The sequence below is a fragment of the Heloderma suspectum genome, chromosome 4, assembly GCF_057233095.1.
Source record: "Heloderma suspectum isolate Gila_16-S chromosome 4, 16-S_ref, whole genome shotgun sequence".
In the NCBI taxonomy this organism is placed as follows: Eukaryota; Metazoa; Chordata; class Lepidosauria; order Squamata; family Helodermatidae; genus Heloderma; species Heloderma suspectum.
The window spans coordinates 248,294,986-248,309,398 of record NC_139461.1 but is presented as its reverse complement, the minus strand read 5'-3'; the positions used below and the strand labels follow the sequence as shown (position 1 = coordinate 248,309,398).

The 14,413-nt window shown below is 40.7% G+C and overlaps 1 protein-coding gene across 20 annotated transcripts in view; it reads left to right on the top strand.

Annotated features, from left to right (window-relative positions):
- Positions 1–12,019, top strand: part of ZC3H11A (zinc finger CCCH-type containing 11A) — a 28,785-nt gene extending 16,766 nt beyond the window's left edge. For 10 of the 20 annotated variants that reach the window (XM_084853193.1, XM_084853188.1, XM_084853194.1 and 7 more), the window contains 9 exons: positions 882–944; positions 1,445–1,540; positions 2,553–2,618; positions 3,100–3,603; positions 4,734–4,810; positions 5,931–6,261; positions 7,342–7,511; positions 7,839–7,903; positions 9,994–12,019. In XM_084853193.1, the coding sequence (XP_084709319.1) occupies positions 882–944; positions 1,445–1,540; positions 2,553–2,618; positions 3,100–3,603; positions 4,734–4,810; positions 5,931–6,261; positions 7,342–7,511; positions 7,839–7,903; positions 9,994–10,252 (1,631 nt within the window). In that variant the 3' untranslated portion in view covers positions 10,253–12,019. The remainder of the gene's footprint in view (positions 1–881; positions 945–1,444; positions 1,541–2,552; positions 2,619–3,099; positions 3,604–4,733; positions 4,811–5,930; positions 6,262–7,341; positions 7,512–7,838; positions 7,904–9,993) is intronic. The other 10 variants (XM_084853201.1, XM_084853199.1, XM_084853197.1 and 7 more) reach the window with 2 other exon arrangements.
- Positions 12,020–14,413: the final 2,394 nt, after the last annotated feature.

Sequence of the window (14,413 nt, the reverse complement as noted above, 5' to 3'; positions counted from 1 at the left end):
GTTAATATTTACTTGCAGATGCTAAATGTCGTATAAAATACTAGGTTAAGCTCAGTTTATTGATTAGACAAGATGCTTTAATGAGAACATTGCATAATACTGAAATACACATCATACACTTCAAAAACCTGCAGATGGTCACCATGAAAGCATAACTTCATTTGATTTAACATTAATACCTGCTGTGGATGTTGCAAATTGGGCAAATTTAAAATATCTGTTACGTAAATTTGTCCAGCCAATTGTATCTGCTGCTAATTTTTAGTTGTGCTGTGAATTTAATGTTGATGATATGTTTTAATTGTTTATCTGCTTTGAATGCCTTGTAGTGGGAAAGTGGAGTATACATTTTAAATATAAACAAATAATCTAATTTTGCAAATAGCCAACTATCAACAATGCAATCCCCCACCCCACCCAAACTTCATAGTTCAACTATTCTTGAGTCCCTTGTAACCCAGGGTGACACACTAGCTCTTCTGCCCAGTCATAGATATTATATACAATTTTGTTCCCACTCCATTCTCTCTGTGTGATAGAATTCTGTGATTCTCGAAAGTTTTTGTACTCTTACCAGCAATCTGTTGGTCCAATTACATAAGCAGTTTAAATTGTATCCCCTCTCCAAATAAAGTGCATTTTATGTTCTCATACTAGAACATGAAGAAACATGTAGCTATTTAGGTTGCTTACATTTTTGATCAGAGTTGTTGGGTTTTGTGCATACTATCATTGTTGCTGTCTATTTTTGTTCATTTGAAAATAATAAGCCTTGTAGATCATTAATCCCGCCAAAGGAGTTTTCCTCCAACCATTCAAATGCGTAATGGAAAACAAACTTTTAACAAAAAGTTAAAGTTTTCTTGCCTCTGCTGTCTCAGGTGAGGAGCCTCGGATTCGATTAACTCTAGCAGAGAGACTGGGAAAACGGAAGCCTCCCATAGGTGAGACTTGCATGTGGGATAAAAAAAATACTGCTAGAATGTTTCTTGCCTACACTTCCTCCGCTGTTGTGCAGCAGTCTTCACCATTTGTTTCCCTTATAGGTGCCTACATGCATAAAGTGTTCATTTTTCTCTCTTTTAACTTGGGCAACATTCAGTCAGCTGTATGAAAGAATATACTATTCATTTATGGCACTGAGTAGGATTTATGACAAGGAGAATTTTCATTATACTTGACCTATTAGTAACTCTTCCCCCACTCAGCACTGCAAAACCCTTTTTTGCATCAAAAGTCACACTTGTATATTTTTATATTAAAATTTATATTCCACCTCTCTAGGCAAAAGGCCTGCTCAAGGCAGCTTATAATATATGAGTAAATAGGAGCTATAATTCCTTCTAGAAGCAGATGCATGTGTATAATATATGTAGCATGCATATATAGCAAGAAACTAAAAAACCAAAGCATGAAAATAAACTCTCTTCCTTTTCACCATAAGTTGCTGAGAGTGGGTCTCCCTTAAAACGTAGCCTTGCTGAAAGACTGGGAAAGAAAATAGATTCCCTGGAGAATGCAGACAAAACAATGAAGAGAGGTATGACTGTTTAATCAGTAAAATGTATTCCACTTCTTTCAGCTATAGAGAATCTGTACTCAGTTGTGAAAATCTCTTCTTCCTAATAATCTTTTTAACCACCTAATCCTGTTTTGGGAACCTGGAGATGGTAGTGACTATGAAATACGACAACTGTCTTTCTAGCCTTTCTTGTAGTGCACAACCCTATGCTTACTGAAGGAGCACTCAGAAAATCCAGTGCTCTGCCAGCAGACACCTGAGAGAGCAGAAGGAGTGACCAAAGTGATCTTCACCTCTCAGTCCTCCTCTCTCTTACTTTCTTCACTAGACACATTTTTGAGTGGAGTCATGGGGGCAGGAGCTGGGGGGCTCCAGGATGTTGTGTATCTTTGGTGCCTCCCCACCCCTTTCCCCCTCATTTGCATCCTTACTTGAGGTGAGGAAGCTGCCACAGTTCTTTCAGTAGCACTGCAAGGGGTAGGGGGAAATACTCCCTGTTCAGATTTCCCCTTCTGTGGTTGTGTACAACCATGCCAGGGATGGGTGAGGGGAGGGCTCTGACAAACCCAATGGTCTCTGGGATACTCGTCAGGGACCATAGGAGTGCACACTTAAGATGTTTATAACAACTATTTTACACTAGAAGTGAAGAATCTTATATAAGTTTTACCAAAAATCATGTATGTACCTTTGCTTTCTCCACACGCAGCCTTGTGCACATTCTGTGCCAGTAAAGATCCCTAATACTGCTCTACAGCAGCCACAAATCAAGCACACTTCTGTGTATAGATAGTGTGCATAATTTTATGCTTTGATTCAGATTCTTGAAAACTTGTTGGTTGTTGGGACAATGATTAGGGAATAATTAATATCTCTTTACAGTTCATTTGTTGTGGGCCTTGTAAATTGCAAGAAGTCACATGGAATGAGTCTTATTTCCATCAAAATTGACTTACAAGTTAAGCCATGGGAGAACAAAACGATAAACTCCTATGAAGCTTTGTTTATCATTTATTCTTTCTTTCTGCAGTACAAGTTCCCAGGTCTCTTAAGGAGAGACTAGGATTACCATCAGAGCAGAACAATATTGAAACAGGTAACAATTGTTTTTATTTTAATGCTCTAGAGTCCCCTTTCTTAGCATTTCCTGCAGATGGATCTCTGCCTTAGTCCAATCTTAGACTAAGTCAGATAAAGGGTAATCTATCACCATTCTATTTTCGTACCTCACTGACTTTAGAACTCCTGTGCTTGATGAAATAAGAAATCTTGCTATCAGTAGTTAGTATCTGTTCTTCTGTACATTTCATACCTTCCATTTTCTGACTTTGAGAGCCTGCTTCAGTATATGAAAATTTGGCACAGGTTAGAATATGACATGTACATCTTTGAGAAGCACAGAGAGCCCATTTAGAATAATGTTAGGAGATCAGAAACAGTTGTGGGGTTAACTCTCAGATTGACATTCATCTTTTCATGGCAAAACTATATAGAGGTAGTTTTTGACTCAAGATTTTGACTGAAATAAACATGTAAGTTTATTCCTTCTTATGAGTATTTTTGTTCTGGTGGTGTAGAAAATGCTGCCAAACCAGCAGGTGAAATCCATGTGAAAACACTGGAAGAAATCCGTTTGGAGAAAGCTAGCCAAAGAAAGGGAGAAACTCAGTCTAACCCCAAGGTTGAAGTAGCTTGTACCACAGATGATCCCAATCCAGTGGCAAAACCATCTCCTGCAATCAGGATCAAAACCTTTTCTGAAGTCCTGGCTGAGAAAAAACAGAGACAAATGGGAGAGGAACGGATAAAAGCTGACAAAGACAGCCTTGCCAAACCAAAGCATGAGTGTGAGCCCCAGAAGCAGGGCTCTCTAGTTTTGGGTTTGCCTAGCAGAAGAAAACTAGAGGAGCCTTCTGGCAAAGCCAGGGACTTTGGAGAGGTGCGCATCAAAACTCTGGAGGAAATCAAGCAGGAGAAAGCCCTCCGTATGCAGCAAAGTGCAGAGAGCACCTCGAAGACACAGGTGCAACCTGAGCGAATTCCAGTTGGGAGGAGACTGCTATGCATTACAAAGCCAGCAGGTACCACACATTCCCTGTTCATGATACCTTTCTTTACTTCTAAATACTCATATTCAGAAAATACTGCACTCAGATATATGTTGAAGCAGATGATCATTTGTGTAGAAGAACAGGCATAAAGATAATCCTCTGATAGACTTGGCTCCTGGCCTGGAACATAGATTAGAGCAACGTCGGGGTTTGATATCGTATTTTAGCTGTAGTGGGCATGCCAAGAGTAAAGGTGGAGCAAACTCTGTTTCTCAAATCGTTCTGCCTGTTTGTAGTAGCTAAAGAACAAACTAGAAGTAATAAGAAAAATACAGAGTCACTAACCCCTTTCTCTTTCACACTAATGCTTTACTCTTCTGCTGAGCAATTATCTTCATGCGGGCCTTTGTATCCATCGTTTTTTTCATTCTCTTTCCTAGAGCCCTCAGCCCTGAAACCAGAAGTGCTTTACCTGGTATCTCAGCAGCTGGGATCACAATTGCCAAGATAACATCTAGTTTGTCTTTAAATTCAAGCAGGTTGGGGCACATGACCTTTCTAGCTCATTTTGGAATTGCTTGTGACAAATCTTAATGCTAGACCAAATATTTCTGGAAAAATCCAGGTCTATTGAGCTGGAAATAAAGTCAGTGTAGTGAATAAATGAAATCATTCGCATGTTGGCATATCACTAGGATGTGCATTTACCTGGTCCCGGCACTGGGCAGAATGTGTTCCTCCAAATCCTTCAGTTGTTTAGGAGTCTAGAAGAAATGCCTTGTAGCGCTTTCAGAGCACTTTCCTGTCATGTGGGCATTAAACCCAGCTTATGAGCAGTGTGATATCACAACACGTAAATTATGAAATGGGAACTTATCAGATGTATGCCTGGTTGCAGATGAGTATGATCATGCGATCTGACCCATCAGTAGTGGAGAAGGGAAGGTTATTTGAGCAGTGGAAGAAATTGCTCACTCTTTCCCTAGTATATACAGCTTCATGAATCTTGGTGTTAGAATGTAGGATTTCAAACAAGATAGTGGACTACGGGGTATGGTAATCTGCTTAACCTACCTATCCTCACAAGTTGGGAACAGTTGTGTAGAGAGCCAGGCAGCAGGAGAAGCACTTTTCCTTTTATCTGTGTGATGTTTTAACAGCATCTGGAAGGGAAGAAAAAGCTTCCTTGGAGCTGAAGTCCTCTCCAAGAACTTCCACAGCACATGCTACTGTGAAGGTGAGTTTTCATAATGCTGCATAAGAAAGGGGGCCTTGGTAATTGTGCATGCTGCTTGTCTGCCATTATAATCTAGCATCTTTGGAAACTATCCATCAGTATCTAAGTCGAGAGTGGTTGATGTATGATATACAGATCCCTCTGTCTCATCCTATTAGGCTCATTTAGACCCCATTAATTATTTGGGTCAATAATCCAATAAGGTCAAGCCCAGTATAATACATTTTTATTGTGAATGGTATGGCATGCTACCTGCTACACCACTGAGACAGACAATGGTTATAAAACAACAACACAACACTTAGAAATCATAATCTAAAGATTACGTATTTACGTAATCTGATTATAATCTTACAGCGCTATCCAGAGCCTGGTCACCTGAGAAAGCATGCCAAGATTGTGCAATCTGTTTTATCTGTTTTGTTTATAAACGTAGGGCAGTATCCAATGCTGCCTGTCTGTGAGCGGGATCCACTGCTGCTTCCGTTCTGTGAGTGGCCAGCCCCACCAATTCTGTTTTACGAGGGGCACCCACCAGTTGCACAACAGAGATTTAATTCTTCTGGGGGCAAGCACTGAAATGTGTGGAAACACTCTGTGCATTTCCACTCATTTCAGGTTGCTCCTGGAAGTGCTAAATCTCCATTGTGCGAGCAGTGGGTGCCAATTGTGCAGTGGGATTGGCGGGGCTGGCTGCTTGCAGGCGGTCACCATTGGATACTTCCCCACAGACTAAGCTTTATTAACATAGATAAAATCTTTAATATGGACTTTTGTTCTGTGTTGTTGATATTTATTAAGCCTGTTTAGTTAACCAAGCCTCAGCTGCATACTCAGTGGTGGCTAATTGGTTCTCAGTTGAAGCTGCATGGTTATTCTGTGTGGCTTTATGGTTCCACCATGAAGTGCATTATCTTTTTGCTTTGTTCATGGGAAATTACATGCTGCCTCTAGACTGAATTTCCACAGTAAAGATGAGGAGTCTGAATCTCATTTTAAAAACCACTAACCTGCATTTAAGTAGATCTGAGTTGAGAAGAGGGCATGGTGCATTCTATGAAAAGCTTATATAGATTTTCATTGGGAAACTTCCCTGTTACCTCATCTTCCTATTTTTCAGATTTCTACTCAGCCTTTGAATGACAGTGTGAGCAATTCTCATTCTAAGGTGTTTGTGAAGAGCTTAGAAGAGATAAGGAAAGAGAAGCAACGGCTAAAACAGCAGCAAGAGAGGGAACCCCCGGAGGAACAAGCAACTGCGCCACCTGCTGGGGAAGATGTGGCGGAAGGGAAGGCCCCGGTCACTACCAGTCCTGAGTCCCCTGTGACAGCAGGGAATACCCGTCCACTTACAAAAAGATTATTGGTGAGATCCCAGGAGGTAGCACCAGAGAACGTGGGATCGGAGGAGTTGAGACTTTCTGCTCAGCCTTTGCAGCGAAGGGCTAAAGGTGAGTGGCATCTCTGTGGTAACCTGTGTAATTGAAAGGCTGGCCTGCTTGGCCTGCTGACAAAAGAGGTGGAAAGGTGGCCTTAAAAGTTCTGCCATCAAGGTGGTTCATACTTTTTAAAGTTTGAACGAACTTTTTAAGGAGGGGCCATAGATTATGCTTAAGTACTCATCCACACCATGAGCTAAATGACAAGTTGTATATTTTTAACCATGCACTTTCTCTAACATGTCTTGGGTACAAATAAGAAAGCAGAAATAGGAAAGCATACTATTTGCAGATTCTAGCCATTGCTTGACTTGTTACTGCTTCCCACATGTGTCTGAAGATCCATGAAAACATAGTGTTCTTACACAAATGCGGGAATTGGTAAAGTACCTAGAATTTTCATCTGCTATGTCTTGATAGATGTATGTGTGTTTTCTAACTTCTGTTTTCATCGATCTTAAGGCATTAGTGTTCTCCCAAGCCTGTTTTCAAGAGCTTCAAAAGTAATGTAAAAAGTAAAGCTCAGATGCTGTCAATCTGCTTTGATAGTCAAGCTGTTGGTCAGGGATATTCGGTACACCATTGCTGAGACAAGGGCATAAACAGCTGTAGTATTAAAGAGTCAGCACCAAAGCTTGGAAACTCTGCTTAGCTAGGTAATGTGCCTATCTCAGTATACTGGCAACTAATCTGTTGAGCATGGGACACGTGGTGATAAAATCGCATCACTTTCCAATTACTTAGCTCAGCCCCTATGATAAAGAGATATTCCTAGGTCTAGTTGCTCTGGGTCAAAAAGCCCCTTCTTGCAGGATGCTGCAACACGATGCAGCTGCGTTTTTCAAGTAGGCAAATAACTGAAGTGTGTGAAGAATGTGTATGGTGGGAAAAGTTATGTCAGCACTCTAGAAATATAATTTTCTAAGCTTTTTCATACCTTATGAATCTGGCACATGTAAAAAGGGCTCTCTTAAGGAAGAGGAGTGCTATTCCGTAGATTATTTTTTTTTTTTTACTATTCTTAAAGAGAGAGTGAAGGAGAGAAGAGAAACATTGCCTTTCTATATTCATTACCTGACTTTCATATTCCAGCCAAACCCAAGATGAATGTGAAACCATCTGGATTGAAACCTTTGTCTCCAGTAAAGCAGGCACCGAAGCGCAAAGCTTCAGAAACTCATCCTTCAGTTGCAGCAGTGAAACCTCTGAGCCCCATCCCAAGCACAGAGATGAAAGAGCTTCCACCTGAAAATCTAGCTCTGGTAAGAGAACTGATTCATGTGGTTGGATTACTTCAACTGAAACTCTGTGATAGCTGAAGGAGTTAGACTATCTTGAGACTTGTATGCTGTGGCTGTACCTTTGCACTTCATTAAATCAGTAGCTATTTTGCAGTGATACGTTTTCAGTGCTAACTGGCCAATCCTCTTTGGAAAGGTACCAGCTTTGACTTAACTTGAGAAAGGCTAACTTCTCCTTTTGAATAAGAGGAGAGAAATAAGATGGATGTGCAGGAATTAAGCGGCATGTTGACAGAAAGGAAAAGGAGCCTGCAGAGAGAGCTTATTTTTAATCTGTTTTTTTTCTAGGCAAGTGCTCCAGGCCTTCCAGGGGACACTGTAGCCATAATTCCTGAGAGAGTGTGTTCCAACAGGTAATGATTTATTAATAGACATATTGTACATCATTGGGACTGTCTCTACTGAAATAAGATCATATGAAGTTTAGGACAGAAGCCTGTTAGCCTTTTCCCCTTTAGGTTTAGGTTTAAGAATGGAGGACCAGATGATACACAGGCATTGGGAATAGAATGAAATAAATGTGATTCCATAAGAACCTGGGATACTAGACATTCAGACTGAAAATACCCATTCCCATCCAGTGCGAAGGAGACATCCATCATGGGTTTACGCCTCCCACTGCCCAGGACAGGCAAGGAACATGTGACCAAGCTTTTTGCCTTGGTCCTGGCCTCTGTGGCTCCTTACACCCAGTTTATTGTCTTTGCCTGGGAGAGAGCTTGTTCTTATCTGTCCTCAACAATCTCCTTTTCCAGGCCTCGTTTTTCCTTTCAATCCGTGTTCTACCTCTTCCTTTTATTTTTTGAATTACTATATTAACAGCTCCTCAATAGCTACTCTGTCCAAAAGCTTGGCTAGAAAAGAACTGGCTGGGAGGAGCCACAGAGGCCAAGACCAAGGCAAAAAGTTTGGTCACATGTTCTTTGTCTGTCCTGGGCAGTGGGAGGAGTAAACCCATGATGGATGTCTCCTGTGCACCAAATTGGAATGGAACTTCACAGTAAGTACCCAACTTTCCAGTGTACAGTGGCAGATTCTGAAGAAATACAAGTTAGAGTAATAGTAGATAAAGGTATATAATTAAATTAAAAGTGAAATCTGATACAGATAATGAATAGTTCTCTTAGTTCCATAGTAACTTCAGTTTAGTCAGCCAGGTAAAAGAGAAAGTAAGATGCTACCAGGCTAGCACTCATCAGATCAGGGGTAGGCAATCCTTTTGGGCCATGGGCATATTTAGCAATTTGAGAAACTGTCCTGGGCCCCACCACAAAATGGGAGGTGTGGCAAGGGACAAGTAACCTGCCCAAAAGGCAGAGGTGGAGGCTGAGCCCCAATGCACTCGAGAACTCCTTTGAACCCACAATTTTCAGCACTAACAGAAAGCTATTTCACAGCAATCCCAGATGCTGATAAGAAAAATGTTAATTAAAAAAATAAAGGGGGAGGGCAACTTGGCGGGCACCAAGAAAGATGTTTGGCGGTGCATTGGTGCCCACAGGCACCATGTTATCTTCCCCTGCTTTAGATCCTATTGGAGAGAGGAGGATGCCTTATTCTGGGTGAAGTTTATAACTTCAAACTTCTGCCATCAGTGGGCTGCCTTTTAAATCCAAGTCACTGATATCTTAGAATCCACAAGGGATCTTCAGATAACTTTGATATCACAAAGTGTCCATCACAGTTTAACTGCAACTAGCCTGGCAAGGTTCCAAAATCAGCAGGTATTTGTCCTTGCTTTTACCTGTGCACCATATCTGACTACAGAACACTAGCCTGTTGTAGCAAAAACAAAAATCCCATGCTAGGTTAAGGATGAATACATTTATTTTTGGCATCAGCTTTTATAGATAAGACTGTAGTTCTGCATCTGAAGTATAGTCTTGTGGATGAAAGTTCACGCTGCAATAAATTTGGTTTAAGGTGCCACAAGATTTTTTGCTGCTTTTATCATATCTAATATGCCCCATAATGGTCTAGTTTCTACAGTCTTCCATTTTGTATTGAATATTGCTCTGTTAACCTTAACCAATAGTATCTTAAAAATAAAACAGAAGGCTACATATTGTAGAGTTAAGAAAGTAGCTGGTTACAGCCAATACTGCTAAAAGTATTTAATAGCCTTCCTTCACTTAGCAGGTGACATTGCATGCTATAAAATGTTCAAAGAGGTACTCTTCCTGCTAACCGATGCATCCTGGCCTGTTGCAATATGGTCTAAGTGTCACTGCCACATAATCTCTACTTTTATCTACCTACATCCTGCCTACTTTAATTTCATAGCTGTAGTTAACCTACGGCATGTTTGCTGTTGGACAAGAAATTTTGGAATGGCTTATTAACACTGCACTATTCTGCTGGGACCAAGACTTCCCCAAGTGTCTAGATAGGATCTTTGTTTCCCACTTGGAGATGTATAATGTTGTTTTCCCTCTTTGTGAAGTTCTGAGCTGCAAATGGATAAACAGGTGACCTCCACGTCGCCAGCAGAGATAGCAAGCCCAACCTCTTCCCATGCAGCAGTGAAGACACGCAGACTGAGCTCAACAGGAGCTGGAAAGACACCCTCCTCGGTTGAAGATGACTTTGAAAAGCTAATTTGGGAAATCTCAGGAGGCAAACTGGAAGCTGAGATTGATTTAGACCCAGGAAAAGATGAGGATGACCTCCTGCTTGAACTTTCTGAAATGATTGACAGTTGATTTTTCCCTATAGTTTCTTTTTGAGAGAAAATAAAAGCTGTATATTTTGTTGGATAACCAAGATTACCCCTTTCTAGCTGAGGAGCTATGACAAGTCTTAAAGCACACTTGAACTGGTTGAAGAAGCTGGCTGCATTACGTTGTCCTGAATTGCCCTGCTGGTCAGAGAGATGTCCCTATATGACTGCCCTGTTACTATTCTGCCCACTTTACTTCGAGAACAAAACCATGAACATTTCAACTAGGAAAGATCTGAGATCATTCATAATCCCACACAGAGTGCACTTGCTCCATCAACTCAATGATCTTCATGAACATTTTTACTGAACTTTTATATTAGTTTTCCAGCTATATGGCAAAGTTCAGCGTCCATGTGTTTCAGAGCTTCCTCTTGCTTTGCGATATTGTTTAGTAATTTCTATGTTCTTGAGTTACTATGTCAACTCTTTGAGCTATGTAATTATTTTTAAATTTGATTTTAGATCATTCAGCAGTACAGTTTAAAATCTAGAGGAGAGGAAAAGTAATTCTCTTGGACCAAACATGCTGCCACAGTGCAGGTGGGGCCTTAGTCCCTCTTAATGTTGAAGATGATGCAATATGTTCAGAGAGAATATTGAACAGCATGTTTTATGCTCTGCCCAATCATTCTATGCCATCTTGAGGGGTTTCCACTAGCAAGCATAAACTCATGAGGCAAAAGTTAAGATATCTCCTTCATATTCTTTTATCCATTCAGCAAATAATAATTAAAAACATGCCCTAAAAGGGCATGCAAAGTTATTCTCAGGTTCTTTTTTTCTTTTCCTAAACTGAGAACATGATGGCCCACTCTGCTGGCATTGCATGGGTCATCAGAAGCAAAGCTTTGGAAAGCTGTCCTCTGGCAGATAAAAGTAGTTGGAGGGCTCGTTCCTGTGTATGCAATCTCCCCCACCAAATCTGTAAAGTTCTCAGCTGTGGTCTCATAATTGCCCACCTGTGAACTTTCCTTGGCACCCATCTTCAGCACTCTGGTCTACAGTTCTGAGCTGTATTTGTGGATTTTCCATGAACTCTGCAATGGGCCTTTGGAGACTTGGGTGTATTGTGTATTGTACCATTCTTGATACTGTTCTTGTTCATTCTTACCTCCATATTTTATAAACACTTTTTCATTGTTCTTAACTACTGCTACTTTCAATTAGTCCACTCCTGCTACTTACACCTCTAAAGGTGTAGGAGTGGTGCAGGATATGTTTCTGGTTGTGTTCCTAGCAAGAAAAAAAAATGTTGCTTGATTCTACTGTAAATACATTTGATTTAACAGGAAAAAACTATGCTTTGCAAATTCAGTTTGAAGCATTGCTTCTGGCAGGAAAGGTTGAAAAGAGACTTTAAAAAAATTATTTAAAAATGGCCATCCTGAATGAACTGCTAGTCCACATATTGCTCCAAAGAAGTTGGAAATAATGCCCTTCAGTATATTGGAGGATCAGTAAAACTTCTGGCTAATTGTGAATGAAAAGTAACAGACATTTGAGACTGTGAAAGACTTTTCTATGTTGTTTGCAAGAGTTCCTGTCTGCTTAAGCAGAATGTTCCGTTTGCAGTCAGTTTTCTTTACTTTTCTCTCCTGTACAAGACAATTCCTCTCTGGGTTTTTACATAACCATTATGTTTGAACATCTTAGTCCTTTGTTTTCTATTTAAATCACTGTATCTGAATCAGACATGTTTACCATTACAAGTATTTGTGTTTTAAATAAAGCTAATGTAAGAAAAATGTTTCAGCTGTATGTCCTGCATGTGGGGCATAATAGTATAGGAACTCACCATGTCATGATTTCTCAGCTCTTAAAAGATAGGGGCTGAAGAGCTAGATTTTTTAAAAAAAACATAGGTTTGCACTAAAGATAATCATTGGGTTATAGTAAATAACTCTCAAGTATATCCTGAATTTAAGTTAGTGGTAGCTGTAGTTTCATTCTGCAGGTGTAAGATTTTTATTGTCTTACACCTCTTCATCTGGAAGCCACAATTTGATCCCAACTTTTGATCTCTCATACATGCCTGTTAATCTACTTTAGAGGTGCACAAGTTGTACCGTCCCTCAAGACTTCATTGCGGCTCCTCATGGGAGCTCTACCCATGCTGCTCTACCCCAGCGGTCCGGATACATATTTCTCTTTGCTGGGAGCAACATTGGGAAGGAACCATCTGTATTGGGATCTCTGGGGTTACAGGTGAAAAGAAGCCTCTACTCCATCCCCTGGTGAGCCTCATACAAATCACTCTCCCTGTACTCTGCTAGCAGTGAGGAAAGCACCATCTGTATCAGGATCACTGGTGTGCATAGCCTGAGTCAGCATCACACTGGCCCTTGAGGCTGAAAAGGTTGTGCACCCCTGCTCCTTTTCCACCTTGCGTGAAATAGGGGTTGTCTGCCCATCTAGGCACATACTTTGGTGAAAAACGGTATATATGTGCATGACTTTCACATGGTCCTTCATATTACTTATATAGTGCCCTTTTCTGCACTTTTTCCAGCTGTAATATCCATGTTTAGGTGCACTAACTAGAACTATACACAGTATTCCAAGTGTGGTTGCACCATAGATTTGTATAAGGACAGTGTTCTCAAATCCCAGCCCACTGATGTAATTTAAAAACCTCTAGATGGAGAAACACTTCTAATCGTCCATTTATAGTTTGGGCATTTAGAGTAATATACAGTGTGATCCTATGCATGTTTTTTTTTTTTCAAAAGGAAATCCCACTGTTAGATGGGGCCTAGGGTTACACCCTAGATCTGACTTGTCATTTTTTTCATACAGAAGACCTGCAGACCCCATAAAAAAACAGAGCTACTTCCAGAAGGGAAGTATATGAAGCCAATATAATGGTATTGCTGCAGATGGAGGTGGAGTGTGCTGACATGTAAGAGAGGAAGCTGTTCTGGGGCAAGTGTGGGCAGAAAGTAGTTCTCAAGATGTATTCAACTCCCAACATTCCTGACAATTGGCCATGCTTGCAGAGGCTTTTGGGAGTTGAAGTCCAAAACATCTGGAGATCTACCTTCTGGTCTGAGGGTGCAGGATGTAGCTCTCTAGAGGAAAAGTCTGGGTCTGGTCAGTGTGTGGCTGGGAGTTTGCCTCGTAGGAATGGAATGTATGTTGCTATTATAGAAGATAAAAATGTACAAAACTAAAAATTAACAGCCAGATAGTAACAATAAACTGCTGTTACAGTACCACAGTAGACACAGTTTTCAAGGATTTGATAACAGAAAACATGTTATTGAACAAATTTAGATTTTGTACCCTTTGACAGCAGAAGTTTCCTCCATGATTGGAAGCAAAATAGCAAGTAAATCGCTGAATACTCAAACTTGAAGGTGGGAATGTAGAATAAAAAGATCATGCAGCTGGAGAAAGAAAGGAACCATGCAGAAAGTTGGAGTATACATATATCTCAAGAGCGTTTTCACAGGTGATGGAAAAATCTCTATGTAAATGTCCTGCTTTGCCACAATGATGTAATTGAATTTGTTGTTGTTCAGTCATGTCCGACTCTTCGTGACCCCATGGACCATAGCACGCCAGGCCTTCCCGTCTTCCGCTCTCTCCCGGAGTGTGCTCAAGTTCATTGTAATTGAATGCTGGAGTCTTAATATTCCTGATGCAGTATTTTTTAATTCCATAGACAGAGTGAGGGCAATTCCAGACAATTTTTAAATACCTAATGCTTCCATTAGCACTATACATGTACAAGTGCAAACCCACCATTATTAGCATGGTACCATGTCTCCAAAGATTGGGGAAGGGACTTTGCTACTATTTTGGAGGAGGGATTTTGGCTCAGAGTTAGTACATGCTCTGAATGCACAGCATCCCAGGTCTAGTCTCTGTCTGAGACTTGGGGAGCTGCTGCCAGTCAGAGTAGGCAGTACAGCACTAGAATGTAAGACAGCATATTTATAAGTTCATTACTGTTATTTTATTTAAAGCAAAGGATGACCTCTTAATTACTAGCTTTGTGCAGAGAGGTATGCAACCAGTAAGTATGTTTTAAAGCGAGGCTGGGCAGACTCCTCTAGAACCCTTAGCTCCCAGGTGGGCCAGAGGTACATCTCCAGCTGTTTGGGACTTCAACTGTGAGAAGTCCCTGCCAGCGTGGTCT